General features: G+C 47.4%; 1 protein-coding gene across 1 annotated transcript in view; it reads left to right on the top strand.

The window, feature by feature from the left end:
• Positions 1-1393: 1393 nt before the first annotated feature.
• Positions 1394-19392, top strand: part of LOC132087246 (uncharacterized) — a 34682-nt gene continuing 16683 nt past the window's right edge. The window contains 13 exon segments of the mRNA XM_059493245.1: positions 1394-1502; positions 3602-3640; positions 5149-5457; positions 6481-6777; positions 7785-8102; positions 9408-9716; positions 10495-10791; positions 11804-12121; positions 13427-13735; positions 14514-14810; positions 15818-16135; positions 17440-17748; positions 18527-18823. Coding sequence (XP_059349228.1) covers positions 1472-1502; positions 3602-3640; positions 5149-5457; positions 6481-6777; positions 7785-8102; positions 9408-9716; positions 10495-10791; positions 11804-12121; positions 13427-13735; positions 14514-14810; positions 15818-16135; positions 17440-17748; positions 18527-18823 — 3448 coding nt within the window. The 5' untranslated portion in view covers positions 1394-1471.

The following is a 19392-nucleotide window of genomic DNA, read 5'->3' as shown; positions in this document are numbered from 1 at the left end:
CTTCACTGATGCCACCTTCACCTTGGTGTCACCTCCTCAGTGTCACCTTCTCATTGTCACCCCCTTGCTGTCACCCTCTCGGTGCCTCCCCAATGTCCCCTCCCTTCCCACCCTGTGTCCCTCCCCCCCTTCCCAGCCTGGAATGTCCCCAAGTGTCTCAAGAGCCACCCCCGCGTCCCCATGATGTCATCACAGTGTCACAACTCCCGCTTCCACTTTTCCCCCCAAACTGGGGACATGGGGGAGGGGACAGGGGACAGGGACAGGGGAGGGGACAGAAATGGGGAGGGAGGACGGGGAGATACGGGGGGGACAGAGACAGGGACAGGGACAGGGAGGTGACAGCGAGGGGAAAGGGAGGGACAGTGACGGTGGTGGACAGGGATGGGGGGGGGACAGGGAGGTGACAGGGAGGAGGCCGGGATGGGGGTGACAGGGACAGGAAGGAGATGGTGCCACTTTGGGCACAGGGGGACAGAGAGAGGGAGGGGACAGGGACAGACATGGGGAGGGGACAGGGATGGGGAGGGGACGGTGCCGCTTTGGGGACAGGGATGGGGACAGGGAGGGACAGGGACAGGGACAGGGGGGACAGGAGGGGACAGGGACAGGAAGGGACAGTGATAGGGACAGGGGGAACAGGAGGGGACAGTGATAGGGACAGGGGGGAAAGAAGGAGACAGTGACAGGGACAGGAAGGGGACAGTGATAGGGACAGGGGGGACAGGAGGGGACAGGGATAGGAGGGGACAGTGATAGGGACAGGGGGACAGGAGGGGACAGGGATAGGAAGGGACAGTGATAGGGACAGGGGGGACAGGAGGGGATAGGGACAGAAGGGGGACAGTGATAGGGACAGCGAGGGGACAGGGATGGGACAGGGATGGGGAGGGGACAGGGAGGGGATGGGGACAGGGACAGGGACAAAGACAGGGACAGGGTGGGACAAGGAGGGACAGGGACAGGGATCGGGATGGGGACAAGGACAGGGGGCCGATGGGGGCGACAGGGGGGGGACAGAGAGGGGACGGGGGTTTGACAGGGACAGTGACAGGAGGGGGACAGTGATAGGGACAGGGGCGACAGGAGGGGACAGGGACAGAGACAGAAGGGGGACAGTGATAGGGACAGGGGGGACAGGAGGGGACAGGGACAGGGACAGAAGGGAGACAGTGATAGGGACAAGGAGGGACAGGAGGGGACAGGGACAGAAGGGGGACAGTGATAGGGACAGGGAGGGACAGGCGGGGACAGTGACAGAGACAGAAGGGGGACAGTGATAGGGACAGGGAGGGGACAGTGACAGTGCCAGGAAGAGGGGGGGTGCAGGGAGGGGACAGGGACAGGACGAGGATGGTGCCACTTTGAGGATGGGGGGGGGACAGGGAGGGGAGACAGGGAGGAGACAGTGCCAGAGAGGGGACAGTGACAGTGCCAGCGCCAGTGGCAGTGCCAGGGAAGGGACAGGGCCATGGCACAGCTGAGCTTCATCCTGCTGCTCGGTGAGCCTCCTCTTCCCCTCCTCCTTCTCTCTCCCTTTTCCCTCAATTTTCCCTTTCCCCCCCATTTCCTGCCCTTCATCCCATTTCTTCCTCTTCCTTCTCTTCCTCCCCACCCCATTTTCCCCAAATTCCCCTTTCCCCCATTTCTGGGTTACCTCTTCCTCTTCCTCCTCTTCCTCCTGTCTCCCATTTTCCCCAATTTTTCCCATTTTCCCCCAACTTCCATCCCCATTTTCCCAACTCTTCCTCCTCCTCTTCCTCCTCCATCCCTTTTTTCCCCTCAATTTTCCCTTTTTCCCACCATTTTCCTGCCCTTCATCCCAGCTCCTCTTCCTCTTCCTCCCCAGTCAATTTCCCCAAATTTCCTTTCACCCCCCCCTCCTTTCTGGGCTCCTCCTCCTCCCCTCTCCCATTTTCCCCCTTTTTCCCCAATTTCCATTGTCATTTTCCCAACTCTTCCTCCTCCTCTTCCTCCATCTCAATTTTTCCAATTTTTCCCTTTTTTCCTATTTCCTGCCCTTCATCCCAAATCCTCTTCCTCTCTACTCCCTTTTCCCCCAATTTTTCCTTTTTTTCTCTCATTTCTGTGCCCATTTTCCCACCTGCTCTGCCTCCTCTTCCTCCTCCTCTCTCCCTATTTTCCCAATTTTCCCAATTTTAAAAAATTTCTTTTTATCTTTAAATTAGGTTTTATTTTAAAATTTCCTTTTATTTTTAAAATTTCCTTTCAAAATTTCTCTTTTATTTCTGTTTATTCTAATTTTTCTTTAGTTTTCATTTTAGTTCCTTTTCAAATTTTCTTTTATTTTCCATAATTACTAATTAATAAATATTTATTTCCTTTTATTTTTTGTTTATTCTTATTTTCTTTAAAAATACACTTTTAATTTCCTTTTTACTTTTATATTCTTTTAAATTTTCAATTCCTTTCCCCCTATTTATTAATTAGGAAATATTTTTTATTTCCTTTTTATTCCAAATTTTTCCTTTTTCTTTCACTTTTTAATTTTTATTTTCAATTTCCTTCTATTTTCTATTTCCTTTTTAAAATGAAATTTTTATTTTAAAATTTTTTCAATTTCCCCTTTTAAAATTTTCCTTTAATTAATAATTTAAAAATAATTTTTAATGTTCTTTTCTACCCAATTTTTCCTTTCCTTTTTATTTTAATTTTTCCTTTTAAATTTAATTTTTAAAATACTCTTTTAATTTCTTTTCATTTCTTTTAAATTTAAATAATCTAAATTATTTTCTTAATTTCATTTCCCTTAATTGATAATTACAAATAATTTTTAATTTTCATTTTTAGTTTCCTTTTATTTTCTATTTTCTTTTAAAAAGAAATTTTAGTATTTTAAAATTTATTTTTTGCTTTATTTTAATTTTCATTTATTTCATTTTCCCCTAATTATCAATTAATAAATATTTGTAATTTCCTTTTGATCCCAATTTCCATTTTCCTTTTATTTGAATTTTTATTTTTAATTTACTTTTAAAAATTATCTTTTATTTTAAATTATTTTTATTTTTAATTTCCATTCATTCACCCAAAAAAATAAACAAATAATTTTTAATTTCTCTTTCTTTATTAAATTTTTTCTTTAGTTTTAGTCTTTTATTTTTAATTTACTTTTAAAAATAATAATTAATATCCTTCTTATTTTGAAATTATTTTACATTTCATTTCCCTAATTTCTACCTTATTAATAGTTAATAAATAATTTTTATTTCCTTTCTATCCCATTTTTTCTCTATTAATTTTTAAACTTTTTTCTTTAATTTTTCTCCCTTCTGAAAATTTGGTTTAATTTCCTTTTTATTTCACAATCATTTTTAATTTCCTTTAATTTTTCCTTTTAATTCGTTTTCCCCTAAGCATTAATTAATAAATAATTTAATTTTTTACCAAATTTTTACTTTTCTTAATAGTATTTTAATTCCCTTTTTATTTTAAATTATTTTAAATTTTTATTTCTTTCATTATTAATTAACAAGTAATTTTTCATTTCCTTTCCATTCCAAATTTTTTCATTTTTCCCTCAACATTTTTTCTCAATTTTCCTAATTTTTAAAAATTTCCCATTTTTCCTTTTTTCCAGCCTCTCTCCCGATCCTTTTCCCGCCGGTGAAGCCCTCAGGTAACAAAAAATTCCCCAAAAAATCAGAATTTTGGACAAAATTGGGACCTTCATCTGCATCTTCTCCATTCCTACCTCCAAAATTTGAATTTTTGGGTCATTTTTGGGCTTTTTTTGACCCAATCTGTGCCCAACCGAGCAGGGTCATGGTGGCACTTCCTCCACCCCAAAAAAATCAGATATTTAGGGAAAAAAAAGCAGAATTTCAGGGAAAATTTGGAGAATCCTCTCCACCTTCTCCATCTTCTACATTCCCACCTCCAAAAAATTCAATTTTTGGGCCATTTTGGGGGGTTTTGACCCAACCTGAGCTAAATACAGGAAGGGTCATGGAGTAACCTCCTCCATCCAAAAAAAATCAGAATTTTAGGAGAAAAAAATCAGAATTTTGGGGAAAATTGAGTAGATTCTCTCAATCCTCACTATCCTCTCCACCTTCTCAAGTCCCGCCTTGAAAACTCTGAATTTTTAAGCCATTTTTGATCTTTTTGGACGCAATCTGAGCCCAACCCAACCAGAATCATGATGACACCTCCCATGGCCAAAAAATTGGGATTTGGGGAAAATTTCAATGGTTCTTCTGCATCTTCTCCATCCCCACCTCCAAAAAACATTGAAATTTTGGGTCATTTTTGTGGTTTTATTTACTCAATCTGAGCCAAACCCAACAACGGTCATAGTGACACGTCGTCCAACCAACAAAAAAAATCAGAATTTGGTAAAAACCAGGATTTTGGGGAAAACTGGGAGGTTCTTCTCCATTCCCACCTCCAAAACGTTGAATATTTTGGTCGTTTTTAGGCCTTTTGGAACTAATCAAAATCCAACCCAACCAAGGACACCGTGGCAACTCCTCCACCCGAAAAAAACCCCACAATTTCAGAGAAAAAAAAAAATCACAATTTGGGGGAAAAATGTAAAGGTTCTTCTCCATATTCTCCTTCAAAAAATGGAAATTATAGGCCTATTTTGGGCTTTTTTGGACAAATCCAAGCCCAACCCAAGCAGGGTCATGGTGGTACCTCCCACAACCAACAAAAATCAAGATTTTGGGAAAAACCATGATGGATAAACCATGTGGTTCTTCTCCATCTCCTCAATCTTCACCATTTTCACCTCAAAAACTCTGAATTTTTGGGTCATTTTTAGGCCATTTGGACCTAATCCAAGTCCAACCCAACCAAGGACATGGTGACACCTCATCCACAAAACAAAATCAGATATTTAGGAAAAAAAACAGAATTTTGGGGAAAAATTTGGAGGTTCTTCTCCATCTTCCCCATTTTCACCTCCAGAAAATGGAATTTTTGGGACATTTTTGGGCTTTTTCAATTCAATCTGAGCCCAACCCAAGTGGGTCATGGAGGAGCCTCCTCCACCCAAAACAAAATCAGAATTTTGGGAAAAGTCAGGATTTTGGGGAAAAATTGGGAGGTTCTTCTCCATTTTCTCCATTCCCACTTCCAAAAAATAAAATTTTTTCTCATTTCCCCCTTTTTTCTCCCCAGACCTCTCCCCTCCCGCCCCCAACATCTCGGTGACTCCGGCCAAGGCGCGTTTCCTGGTGGGCGATGCCGTGTCCATCTCCTGCGCCGCGCCAGTGCTGCCCGGCACCGACCGCATCCAGGCCTTCCGTTTCACCGGTACCTCAGGCTGGGCCAGCGATGTCCGTACGTCCCGCCGGACGTCTGTCCACACCTTCACAGTCACTGGGCCCCGTGACGGCGGCTTCCACACCTGCTCCTACAGCGTCGTCCGGCGCGGTGGCCACGTCCTCCACTCGCCACCCAGCCGAGCTGTGTTCGTCGACGTCCGAGGTTTTATGGTGGAAACTCCTGGAGTGGGGGGTTTTGGGAGGCGTTTGGGGTCAAAATTTAGTCCCGCTGAGGTTCAAGGTTAGGTTTTCCACCGAATGTTAACTTTTCTACTCAATTGGGGGATTTAATCCCAAAATTCATACCCATAGAGGTCCAACCCTGACTTTTCCACTCAACCTTGACTTTTCCACCCAATTGGGCGTTTTTATCCCAAAATTCATTCTCGTTAGAAGCCGAACCTTGACTTCTGTATCCAATTGGGGATTTTGGGATCAAAATTTGCTCCTGCTGAGGTTCAAGGTTGGGTTTTCCACCCAATGTTGAATTTTCTACTACTTTTCTACTCAATTGGGGGTTTTAATCCCAAAATCTATCCCCATTGAGATCCAACCTTGACTTTTGCGTCCAATTGGGCATTTTTATCCCAAAATCCGTCCCCATTGAGGTCCAACCTTGACTTTTCCACCCAATGTTGCGTTTTCTACCCAACTGCATCATTTTGTCCCAAGTTCATCTCACTGAGGCTCAATGTTGACTTTTCCACCCAATTGGGCATTTTTACCCCAAAATTCATTCCCATTGACCAAAATGTTGGGTTTTGGTCCAACAGGGGCATTTTGATCCCATAATCTGTCCATGTTGAGGTCCAACCTTGACTTTTCCACTCAACATTGACTTTTCCACCCAATTTGGAATTTTTATAGCAAGATTTGTCTTCATTGAGGTCCAACCGTGAGTTTTCCACCCGACATTGACTTTTCCAGCCAATTTGGGCCATTTTTACCTCCAAATCCATCCCATTGACCAAAACATTGCCTTTAGATGCAACGGTGAAATTTTATCCCAAAATTCATCCCCAGTGAGGTCAAACCTTGACTTTTCCACCAAATTTGACCATTTTCACCCCAAAATCCACCCCCCTTCACCAAAAATCCCCTTTTGACCCAACAACACCATTTTTACCCCAAAATCCCTCCCCTTTTGACCTCCAACCTTGACCTCTGACGCTTCCCCTCCCACCAGACCGCCCGACCCAACCCAACCTGACGGTGACACCCTCGGGCCTCACGGTGCAAGGGCAGCCCCTCCTCTTCCTCTGCATGGCCCCGCCCAGCAAAGCCCCTCGGCGCCACTTCCGCTTCCTCCGGGATGAGCTCGAGGTCTCCGAGGGCATTGTGGAAGGTTCTGGAAGCGCCCGGCTGAGGGTGGAGAGGAGCGGCCAGAACCAGACCGGGAACTTCAGCTGCAGCTATGAGGAGATGACCGAGGGGCACTGGATTGCCTCCTACCCCAGCGAGGCCGTGGCAGTGGTGGTGGAAGGTGATTTTGAGGGGAAATCAGCAGGGTTTGGGTATGGGGAGGGGTGTGGGGAAAGGTGAGGAGAGGGAAGGTTGGTTGAGTTTGGTTAGGTCAAGGTTGGGTTTGGTTTGGTTGGGTTGGATTTGGTTTGGTTGGGTCAAGGTTGAATTGGGTTGGGTTGGGTTGGGTTGGGTCAAGGTTGGGTTGGGTTTGGTTTGGGTTGGTTTGGTTGGACCTTTGTTGTGTGTGGTTTAGTCATTGTTGGTTCGTGGTTGGGTTTGGCTGGGTTTGGTTTGGTGTGGTTGAGTTTGGTCACATCATGATCCCAAATCTCCGCCTGAATATCCAAAACTGACAATTTCCTTTTTTTCCCCCCATTTTATCCAAAATATTGAAATTATCAGGAGCCACTTTTAGGCTTTTTGACCCAATCCCAACCCCAGAATCTCCCCCTGTTTGGTGGCACCTCCAGGACCATCCAGGGGGTCCCCAAATTCCTAAAGTCATCAAAAATCAGAATTCTGGGAAAATTTGGGAGGTTCTTCTTCATCTTCTCCATTCCCACCTCCAAAACATCAAAATTTTGGACCATTTTTAGCCTTTTTTCACCCAGTCTAAGCCCAACCCAACCAGGGCCATGGTGGGACCTCTTCCATCAAAGAAAAGTCCGAGTTTTGGGTAAAATCAGGACTTGGGGAAAAATTGGGTGGTTCTTCTCCATCTTCTCCATCGTCTCCACGTTCTCCATTCCCACCTCCAAAATATTGAATTTTGGGCCAGTTTTGGGCTTTTTGACCCAATCCAAGCCCTATCCAAACAGGGTCATGGTGGAACTTCCTATAACCAATAAAAATCAGGATTTTGGGAAAAACTGGGTGGTTCTTCTCCATCTTCTCCATTCCCACCCAAAAAACTGAATTTTAGGCTTTTTTTCCTCCCAAAAATCGAATTTTGAGCCATTTTCACCCTTTTCCCATCTGAATTTTAAAATCACCAATAACACTGATTTTCCCCCAATTTTTTCCCAGACCCGTGTCCGCCCCCCGTGCTTTGGGTGGAGCCTCCGTCTGGCGTGGTCACCGCGGGTCAGCGGCTGCGCCTGACCTGTTCCGCGAGCCAGCGTCACTTCCGGCGCCGCTTCCGCTTCTTCCGCGATGGCGTCGAGCTGACGCCGGGTGACCTCATTGATGACGCCATCAGTGACGTCACTGGTGATGGGTCCCAGCTGGTGTTCCCGCGGATTTCGCCAGAATTTTCCGGGAATTTCAGCTGCCTGCTGGAGGAGGAGGTGGGCGGGGCCTGGGTGGAGGCTCCGCCCAGTGAAGGCGTGGCCGTGGTGGTCATGGGTAGGTGAGGGGGTTTTGGGGGGAAAATGGGGGATTTGGGGAAAAAGTGGAGGGGGAGGAGACATATTGGGATTTATTGGTTTTGGAGTATTTGATGACCGTGGGGTTGGTTTTGGGGTGAGTTTTGGGTTTTTTTGGGGTATTTGCTGAACCATGTTTCTTTAGGGCTGATTTTTAGCATTTTTGGTTTTTTTCATGTCCACGGGAGCTTTTTGGGTTGTTTTGGGGGTATTTTCTGGCCCTGGGGTTTATTTCGGGGTGAGTTTTGAGGTCTTGGGTTATTTGCCGACACATGGGGGTTTTTTGGGATGGTTTGGGGTTTTTTGGGGGGTATTTGTTAACCCTGGGGATATTTTGGGGATGGTTTTGTGTTTTTTGGGGTATTTGCTGCCCCTGGGGTTTATTTTGGGCATGGTTTGGGGGGTTTTTTGCGTATTTGATCACCCAGTGGGGTTTTGGGGTGACTTTTGGGTTTTTGGGGGGTTTATGATAGCCATGGGTGTTTTCTGCGGTGGTTTTGGGGTATTTGCTGACCCTGGGGTTTCTTTTGGGGTGGTTTTAGGGTTTTTGGCTTTTTAATTTTTTTGACTTTTTGACCCAGTCTGAGCCCAACTCAAGCAGGGTCATGGTGGCACCTCCTCCATCCAAAACAATTTCAAAAATTTAGGAAAAAAAATCAGGATTTTGTGAAAAACTAGGTATTTCTTCCCCCTTTTCTCCATCTTCCCCATCTTCCCCATTCTCACCTCCAAAACTTGAATTTTTGGGTCACTTTTGGGCTTTATTGGACAAATCCAAGCCCAACCCAAGCAGGGTCATGGTGGTACCTCCCACAACCAACAAAAATCAAGATTTTGGGAAAAACCTGCTGGTGGTTCTCCATCTCCAAAATCTTCTCCATTTTCACCTCAAAAACTCCGAATTTTTGGGTCATTTTTAGGCCCTTTGGACCTAATCCAAGTCCAACCCAACCAAGGACATGGTGACACCTCATCCACAAAACAAAATCAGATATTTAGGAAAAAAACCAGAATTTTGGGGAAAAATTTGGAGGTTCTCTATCTTCTCCATCTTCCCCATTTTCACCTCCAGAAAATGGAATTTTTGGGACATTTTTGGGCTTTTTCAATTCAATCTGAGCCCAACCCAAGTGGGTCATGGAGGAGCCTCCTCCACCCAAAACAAAATCAGAATTTTGGGAAAAGTCAGGATTTTGGGGAAAAATTGGGAGGTTCTTCTCCATCTTCTCCATTCCCACTTCCTAAACATTGACTTTTTTCTCATTTCCCCCTTTTTTCTCCCCAGACCTCTCCCCTCCCGCCCCCAACATCTCGGTGACTCCAGCCAAGGCGCATTTCCTGGTGGGCGATGCCGTGTCCATCTCCTGCACTGCGCCGGCGCCGCCCGGCACCGACCGCATCCAGGCCTTCCGTTTCAACGGCACCTCAGGCTGGGCCAGCGATGTCCGTACGTCCCGCCGGACGTCTGTCCACACCTTCAGAGTCACCAAGCCCCACGACGGCGGCTTCCATACCTGCTCCTACAGCGTTGTCCGGCGCGGTGGCCGCGTCCTCCACTCGCCACCCAGCCGGACTGTGGTCATCGATGTCCGAGGTTTTGTGGTGGAAACTCCTGGAGTGGGGGGTTTTGGGGTCAAAATTTAGTCCCGCTGAGGTTCAGGGTTGGGTTTTCCACCCAATGTTGACTTTTCTACTCAATTGGGGGTTTTAATCCTAAAATCTATCCCCATTGAGATCCAACCTTGACTTTGTGTCCAATTGGGCATTTTTATCCCAAAATCCATCCCCATTGAGGTCCAACCTTGACTTTTCCACCCAATGTTGCGTTTTCTACCCAACTGCATCATTTTGTCCCAAGTTCATCTCACTGAGGCTCAATGTTGACTTTTCCACCCAATTGGGCATTTTTACCCCAAAATTCATTCCCATTGACCAAAATGTTGGGTTTTGGTCCAACAGGGGCATTTTGATCCCATAATCTGTCCATGTTGAGGTCCAACCTTGACTTTTCCACTCAACATTGACTTTTCCACCCAATTTGGAATTTTTATAGCAAGATTTGTCTTCATTGAGGTCCAACCGTGAGTTTTCCACCCGACATTGACTTTTCCAGCCAATTTGGGCCATTTTTAACTCCAAATCCATCCCATTGACCAAAACATTGCCTTTAGATGCAACGGTGAAATTTTATCCCAAAATTCATCCCCAGTGAGGTCAAACCTTGACTTTTCCACCAAATTTGACCATTTTCACCCCAAAATCCACCCCCCTTCACCAAAAATCCCCTTTTGACCCAACAACACCATTTTTACCCCAAAATCCCTCCCCTTTTGACCTCCAACCTTGACCTCTGACGCTTCCCCTCCCACCAGACCGCCCGACCCAACCCAACCTGACGGTGACACCCTCGGGCCTCACGGTGCAAGGGCAGCCCCTCCTCTTCCTCTGCATGGCCCCGCCCAGCAAAGCCCCTCGGCGCCACTTCCGCTTCCTCCGGGATGAGCTCGAGGTCTCCGAGGGCATTGTGGAAGGTTCTGGAAGCGCCCGGCTGAGGGTGGAGAGGAGCGGCCAGAACCAGACCGGGAACTTCAGCTGCAGCTATGAGGAGATGACCGAGGGGCACTGGATTGCCTCCTACCCCAGCGAGGCCGTGGCAGTGGTGGTGGAAGGTGATTTTGAGGGGAAATCAGCAGGGTTTGGGTATGGGGAGGGGTGTGGGGAAAGGTGAGGAGAGGGAAGGTTGGTTGAGTTTGGTTAGGTCAAGGTTGGGTTTGGTTTGGTTGGGTTGGATTTGGTTTGGTTGGGTCAAGGTTGAATTGGGTTGGGTTGGGTTGGGTTGGGTTGGGTCAAGGTTGGGTTGGGTTTGGTTTGGGTTGGTTTGGTTGGACCTTTGTTGTGTGTGGTTTAGTCATTGTTGGTTCGTGGTTGGGTTTGGCTGGGTTTGGTTTGGTGTGGTTGAGTTTGGTCACATCATGATCCCAAATCTCCGCCTGAATATCCAAAACTGACAATTTCCTTTTTTTCCCCCCATTTTATCCAAAATATTGAAATTATCAGGAGCCACTTTTAGGCTTTTTGACCCAATCCCAACCCCAGAATCTCCCCCTGTTTGGTGGCACCTCCAGGACCATCCAGGGGGTCCCCAAATTCCTAAAGTCATCAAAAATCAGAATTCTGGGAAAATTTGGGAGGTTCTTCTTCATCTTCTCCATTCCCACCTCCAAAACATCAAAATTTTGGACCATTTTTAGCCTTTTTTCACCCAGTCTAAGCCCAACCCAACCAGGGCCATGGTGGGACCTCTTCCATCAAAGAAAAGTCCGAGTTTTGGGTAAAATCAGGACTTGGGGAAAAATTGGGTGGTTCTTCTCCATCTTCTCCATCGTCTCCACGTTCTCCATTCCCACCTCCAAAATATTGAATTTTGGGCCAGTTTTGGGCTTTTTGACCCAATCCAAGCCCTATCCAAACAGGGTCATGGTGGAACTTCCTATAACCAATAAAAATCAGGATTTTGGGAAAAACTGGGTGGTTCTTCTCCATCTTCTCCATTCCCACCCAAAAAACTGAATTTTAGGCTTTTTTTCCTCCCAAAAATCGAATTTTGAGCCATTTTCACCCTTTTCCCATCTGAATTTTAAAATCACCAATAACACTGATTTTCCCCCAATTTTTTCCCAGACCCGTGTCCGCCCCCCGTGCTTTGGGTGGAGCCTCCGTCTGGCGTGGTCACCGCGGGTCAGCGGCTGCGCCTGACCTGTTCCGCGAGCCAGCGTCACTTCCGGCGCCGCTTCCGCTTCTTCCGCGATGGCGTCGAGCTGACGCCGGGTGACCTCATTGATGACGCCATCAGTGACGTCACTGGTGATGGGTCCCAGCTGGTGTTCCCGCGGATTTCGCCAGAATTTTCCGGGAATTTCAGCTGCCTGCTGGAGGAGGAGGTGGGCGGGGCCTGGGTGGAGGCTCCGCCCAGTGAAGGCGTGGCCGTGGTGGTCATGGGTAGGTGAGGGGGTTTTGGGGGGAAAATGGGGGATTTGGGGAAAAAGTGGAGGGGGAGGAGACATATTGGGATTTATTGGTTTTGGAGTATTTGATGACCGTGGGGTTGGTTTTGGGGTGAGTTTTGGGTTTTTTTGGGGTATTTGCTGAACCATGTTTCTTTAGGGCTGATTTTTAGCATTTTTGGTTTTTTTCATGTCCACGGGAGCTTTTTGGGTTGTTTTGGGGGTATTTTCTGGCCCTGGGGTTTATTTCGGGGTGAGTTTTGAGGTCTTGGGTTATTTGCCGACACATGGGGGTTTTTTGGGATGGTTTGGGGTTTTTTGGGGGGTATTTGTTAACCCTGGGGATATTTTGGGGATGGTTTTGTGTTTTTTGGGGTATTTGCTGCCCCTGGGGTTTATTTTGGGCATGGTTTGGGGGGTTTTTTGCGTATTTGATCACCCAGTGGGGTTTTGGGGTGACTTTTGGGTTTTTGGGGGGTTTATGATAGCCATGGGTGTTTTCTGCGGTGGTTTTGGGGTATTTGCTGACCCTGGGGTTTCTTTTGGGGTGGTTTTAGGGTTTTTGGCTTTTTAATTTTTTTGACTTTTTGACCCAGTCTGAGCCCAACTCAAGCAGGGTCATGGTGGCACCTCCTCCATCCAAAACAATTTCAAAAATTTAGGAAAAAAAATCAGGATTTTGTGAAAAACTAGGTATTTCTTCCCCCTTTTCTCCATCTTCCCCATCTTCCCCATTCTCACCTCCAAAACTTGAATTTTTGGGTCACTTTTGGGCTTTATTGGACAAATCCAAGCCCAACCCAAGCAGGGTCATGGTGGTACCTCCCACAACCAACAAAAATCAAGATTTTGGGAAAAACCTGCTGGTGGTTCTCCATCTCCAAAATCTTCTCCATTTTCACCTCAAAAACTCCGAATTTTTGGGTCATTTTTAGGCCCTTTGGACCTAATCCAAGTCCAACCCAACCAAGGACATGGTGACACCTCATCCACAAAACAAAATCAGATATTTAGGAAAAAAACCAGAATTTTGGGGAAAAATTTGGAGGTTCTCTATCTTCTCCATCTTCCCCATTTTCACCTCCAGAAAATGGAATTTTTGGGACATTTTTGGGCTTTTTCAATTCAATCTGAGCCCAACCCAAGTGGGTCATGGAGGAGCCTCCTCCACCCAAAACAAAATCAGAATTTTGGGAAAAGTCAGGATTTTGGGGAAAAATTGGGAGGTTCTTCTCCATCTTCTCCATTCCCACTTCCTAAACATTGACTTTTTTCTCATTTCCCCCTTTTTTCTCCCCAGACCTCTCCCCTCCCGCCCCCAACATCTCGGTGACTCCGGCCAAGGCGCATTTCCTGGTGGGCGATGCCGTGTCCATCTCCTGCACTGCGCCGGCGCCGCCCGGCACCGACCGCATCCAGGCCTTCCGTTTCAACGGCACCTCAGGCTGGGCCAGCGATGTCCGTACGTCCCGCCGGACGTCTGTCCACACCTTCAGAGTCACCAAGCCCCACGACGGCGGCTTCCATACCTGCTCCTACAGCGTTGTCCGGCGCGGTGGCCGCGTCCTCCACTCGCCACCCAGCCGGACTGTGGTCATCGATGTCCGAGGTTTTGTGGTGGAAACTCCTGGAGTGGGGGGTTTTGGGGTCAAAATTTAGTCCCGCTGAGGTTCAGGGTTGGGTTTTCCACCCAATGTTGACTTTTCTACTCAATTGGGGGTTTTAATCCCAAAATCTATCCCCATTGAGATCCAACCTTGACTTTGTGTCCAATTGGGCATTTTTATCCCAAAATCCATCCCCATTGAGGTCCAACCTTGACTTTTCCACCCAATGTTGCGTTTTCTACCCAACTGCATCATTTTGTCCCAAGTTCATCTCACTGAGGCTCAATGTTGACTTTTCCACCCAATTGGGCATTTTTACCCCAAAATTCATTCCCATTGACCAAAATGTTGGGTTTTGGTCCAACAGGGGCATTTTGATCCCATAATCTGTCCATGTTGAGGTCCAACCTTGACTTTTCCACTCAACATTGACTTTTCCACCCAATTTGGAATTTTTATAGCAAGATTTGTCTTCATTGAGGTCCAACCGTGAGTTTTCCACCCGACATTGACTTTTCCAGCCAATTTGGGCCATTTTTACCTCCAAATCCATCCCATTGACCAAAACATTGCCTTTAGATGCAACGGTGAAATTTTATCCCAAAATTCATCCCCAGTGAGGTCAAACCTTGACTTTTCCACCAAATTTGACCATTTTCACCCCAAAATCCACCCCCCTTCACCAAAAATCCCCTTTTGACCCAACAACACCATTTTTACCCCCAAATCCCTCCCCTTTTGACCTCCAACCTTGACCTCTGACGCTTCCCCTCCCACCAGACCGCCCGACCCAACCCAACCTGACGGTGACACCCTCGGGCCTCACGGTGCAAGGGCAGCCCCTCCTCTTCCTCTGCATGGCCCCGCCCAGCAAAGCCCCTCGGCGCCACTTCCGCTTCCTCCGGGATGAGCTCGAGGTCTCCGAGGGCATTGTGGAAGGTTCTGGAAGCGCCCGGCTGAGGGTGGAGAGGAGCGGCCAGAACCAGACCGGGAACTTCAGCTGCAGCTATGAGGAGATGACCGAGGGGCACTGGATTGCCTCCTACCCCAGCGAGGCCGTGGCAGTGGTGGTGGAAGGTGATTTTGAGGGGAAATCAGCAGGGTTTGGGTATGGGGAGGGGTGTGGGGAAAGGTGAGGAGAGGGAAGGTTGGTTGAGTTTGGTTAGGTCAAGGTTGGGTTTGGTTTGGTTGGGTTGGATTTGGTTTGGTTGGGTCAAGGTTGAATTGGGTTGGGTTGGGTTGGGTTGGGTCAAGGTTGGGTTGGGTTTGGTTTGGGTTGGTTTGGTTGGACCTTTGTTGTGTGTGGTTTAGTCATTGTTGGTTCGTGGTTGGGTTTGGCTGGGTTTGGTTTGGTGTGGTTGAGTTTGGTCACATCATGATCCCAAATCTCCGCCTGAATATCCAAAACTGACAATTTCCTTTTTTTCCCCCCATTTTATCCAAAATATTGAAATTATCAGGAGCCACTTTTAGGCTTTTTGACCCAATCCCAACCCCAGAATCTCCCCCTGTTTGGTGGCACCTCCAGGACCATCCAGGGGGTCCCCAAATTCCTAAAGTCATCAAAAATCAGAATTCTGGGAAAATTTGGGAGGTTCTTCTTCATCTTCTCCATTCCCACCTCCAAAACATCAAAATTTTGGACCATTTTTAGCCTTTTTTCACCCAGTCTAAGCCCAACCCAACCAGGGCCATGGTGGGACCTCTTCCATCAAAGAAAAGTCCGAGTTTTGGGTAAAATCAGGACTTGGGGAAAAATTGGGTGGTTCTTCTCCATCTTCTCCATCGTCTCCACGTTCTCCATTCCCACCTCCAAAATATTGAATTTTGGGCCAGTTTTGGGCTTTTTGACCCAATCCAAGCCCTATCCAAACAGGGTCATGGTGGAACTTCCTATAACCAATAAAAATCAGGATTTTGGGAAAAACTGGGTGGTTCTTCTCCATCTTCTCCATTCCCACCCAAAAAACTGAATTTTAGGCTTTTTTTCCTCCCAAAAATCGAATTTTGAGCCATTTTCACCCTTTTCCCATCTGAATTTTAAAATCACCAATAACACTGATTTTCCCCCAATTTTTTCCCAGACCCGTGTCCGCCCCCCGTGCTTTGGGTGGAGCCTCCGTCTGGCGTGGTCACCGCGGGTCAGCGGCTGCGCCTGACCTGTTCCGCGAGCCAGCGTCACTTCCGGCGCCGCTTCCGCTTCTTCCGCGATGGCGTCGAGCTGACGCCGGGTGACCTCATTGATGACGCCATCAGTGACGTCACTGGTGATGGGTCCCAGCTGGTGTTCCCGCGGATTTCGCCAGAATTTTCCGGGAATTTCAGCTGCCTGCTGGAGGAGGAGGTGGGCGGGGCCTGGGTGGAGGCTCCGCCCAGTGAAGGCGTGGCCGTGGTGGTCATGGGTAGGTGAGGGGGTTTTGGGGGGAAAATGGGGGATTTGGGGAAAAAGTGGAGGGGGAGGAGACATATTGGGATTTATTGGTTTTGGAGTATTTGATGACCGTGGGGTTGGTTTTGGGGTGAGTTTTGGGTTTTTTTGGGGTATTTGCTGAACCATGTTTCTTTAGGGCTGATTTTTAGCATTTTTGGTTTTTTTCATGTCCACGGGAGCTTTTTGGGTTGTTTTGGGGGTATTTTCTGGCCCTGGGGTTTATTTCGGGGTGAGTTTTGAGGTCTTGGGTTATTTGCCGACACATGGGGGTTTTTTGGGATGGTTTGGGGTTTTTTGGGGGGTATTTGTTAACCCTGGGGATATTTTGGGGATGGTTTTGTGTTTTTTGGGGTATTTGCTGCCCCTGGGGTTTATTTTGGGCATGGTTTGGGGGGTTTTTTGCGTATTTGATCACCCAGTGGGGTTTTGGGGTGACTTTTGGGTTTTTGGGGGGTTTATGATAGCCATGGGTGTTTTCTGCGGTGGTTTTGGGGTATTTGCTGACCCTGGGGTTTCTTTTGGGGTGGTTTTAGGGTTTTTGGCTTTTTAATTTTTTGACTTTTTGACCCAGTCTGAGCCCAACTCAAGCAGGGTCATGGTGGCACCTCCTCCATCCAAAACAATTTCAAAAATTTAGGAAAAAAAATCAGGATTTTGTGAAAAACTAGGTATTTCTTCCCCCTTTTCTCCATCTTCCCCATCTTCCCCATTCTCACCTCCAAAACTTGAATTTTTGGGTCACTTTTGGGCTTTATTGGACAAATCCAAGCCCAACCCAAGCAGGGTCATGGTGGTACCTCCCACAACCAACAAAAATCAAGATTTTGGGAAAAACCTGCTGGTGGTTCTCCATCTCCAAAATCTTCTCCATTTTCACCTCAAAAACTCCGAATTTTTGGGTCATTTTTAGGCCCTTTGGACCTAATCCAAGTCCAACCCAACCAAGGACATGGTGACACCTCATCCACAAAACAAAATCAGATATTTAGGAAAAAAACCAGAATTTTGGGGAAAAATTTGGAGGTTCTCTATCTTCTCCATCTTCCCCATTTTCACCTCCAGAAAATGGAATTTTTGGGACATTTTTGGGCTTTTTCAATTCAATCTGAGCCCAACCCAAGTGGGTCATGGAGGAGCCTCCTCCACCCAAAACAAAATCAGAATTTTGGGAAAAGTCAGGATTTTGGGGAAAAATTGGGAGGTTCTTCTCCATCTTCTCCATTCCCACTTCCTAAACATTGACTTTTTTCTCATTTCCCCCTTTTTTCTCCCCAGACCTCTCCCCTCCCGCCCCCAACATCTCGGTGACTCCGGCCAAGGCGCATTTCCTGGTGGGCGATGCCGTGTCCATCTCCTGCACTGCGCCGGCGCCGCCCGGCACCGACCGCATCCAGGCCTTCCGTTTCAACGGCACCTCAGGCTGGGCCAGCGATGTCCGTACGTCCCGCCGGACGTCTGTCCACACCTTCAGAGTCACCAAGCCCCACGACGGCGGCTTCCATACCTGCTCCTACAGCGTTGTCCGGCGCGGTGGCCGCGTCCTCCACTCGCCACCCAGCCGGACTGTGGTCATCGATGTCCGAGGTTTTGTGGTGGAAACTCCTGGAGTGGGGGGTTTTGGGGTCAAAATTTAGTCCCGCTGAGGTTCAGGGTTGGGTTTTCCACCCAATGTTGACTTTTCTACTCAATTGGGGGTTTTAATCCCAAAATCTATCCCCATTGAGATCCAACCTTGACTTTGTGTCCAATTGGGCATTTTTATCCCAAAATCCATCCCCATTGAGGTCCAACCTTGACTTTTCCACCCAATGTTGCGTTTTCTACCCAACTGCATCATTTTGTCCCAAGTTCATCTCACTGAGGCTCAATGTTGACTTTTCCACCCAATTGGGCATTTTTACCCCAAAATTCATTCCCATTGACCAAAATGTTGGGTTTTGGTCCAACAGGGGCATTTTGATCCCATAATCTGTCCATGTTGAGGTCCAACCTTGACTTTTCCACTCAACATTGACTTTTCCACCCAATTTGGAATTTTTATAGCAAGATTTGTCTTCATTGAGGTCCAACCGTGAGTTTTCCACCCGACATTGACTTTTCCAGCCAATTTGGGCCATTTTTACCTCCAAATCCATCCCATTGACCAAAACATTGCCTTTAGATGCAACGGTGAAATTTTATCCCAAAATTCATCCCCAGTGAGGTCAAACCTTGACTTTTCCACCAAATTTGACCATTTTCACCCCAAAATCCACCCCCCTTCACCAAAAATCCCCTTTTGACCCAACAACACCATTTTTACCCCCAAATCCCTCCCCTTTTGACCTCCAACCTTGACCTCTGACGCTTCCCCTCCCACCAGACCGCCCGACCCAACCCAACCTGACGGTGACACCCTCGGGCCTCACGGTGCAAGGGCAGCCCCTCCTCTTCCTCTGCATGGCCCCGCCCAGCAAAGCCCCTCGGCGCCACTTCCGCTTCCTCCGGGATGAGCTCGAGGTCTCCGAGGGCATTGTGGAAGGTTCTGGAAGCGCCCGGCTGAGGGTGGAGAGGAGCGGCCAGAACCAGACCGGGAACTTCAGCTGCAGCTATGAGGAGATGACCGAGGGGCACTGGATTGCCTCCTACCCCAGCGAGGCCGTGGCAGTGGTGGTGGAAGGTGATTTTGAGGGGAAATCAGCAGGGTTTGGGTATGGGGAGGGGTGTGGGGAAAGGTGAGGAGAGGGAAGGTTGGTTGAGTTTGGTTAGGTCAAGGTTGGGTTTGGTTTGGTTGGGTTGGATTTGGTTTGGTTGGGTCAAGGTTGAATTGGGTTGGGTTGGGTTGGGTTGGGTCAAGGTTGGGTTGGGTTTGGTTTGGGTTGGTTTGGTTGGACCTTTGTTGTGTGTGGTTTAGTCATTGTTGGTTCGTGGTTGGGTTTGGCTGGGTTTGGTTTGGTGTGGTTGAGTTTGGTCACATCATGATCCCAAATCTCCGCCTGAATATCCAAAACTGACAATTTCCTTTTTTTCCCCCCATTTTATCCAAAATATTGAAATTATCAGGAGCCACTTTTAGGCTTTTTGACCCAATCCCAACCCCAGAATCTCCCCCTGTTTGGTGGCACCTCCAGGACCATCCAGGGGGTCCCCAAATTCCTAAAGTCATCAAAAATCAGAATTCTGGGAAAATTTGGGAGGTTCTTCTTCATCTTCTCCATTCCCACCTCCAAAACATCAAAATTTTGGACC

The sequence above is a fragment of the Ammospiza nelsoni genome, unplaced genomic scaffold (genome assembly GCF_027579445.1).
Source record: "Ammospiza nelsoni isolate bAmmNel1 unplaced genomic scaffold, bAmmNel1.pri scaffold_55, whole genome shotgun sequence".
Classification (NCBI taxonomy): domain Eukaryota; kingdom Metazoa; phylum Chordata; class Aves; order Passeriformes; family Passerellidae; genus Ammospiza; species Ammospiza nelsoni.
Note: the sequence above shows the minus strand (reverse complement) of the source record. Positions and strands in the feature narration are given on the sequence as shown.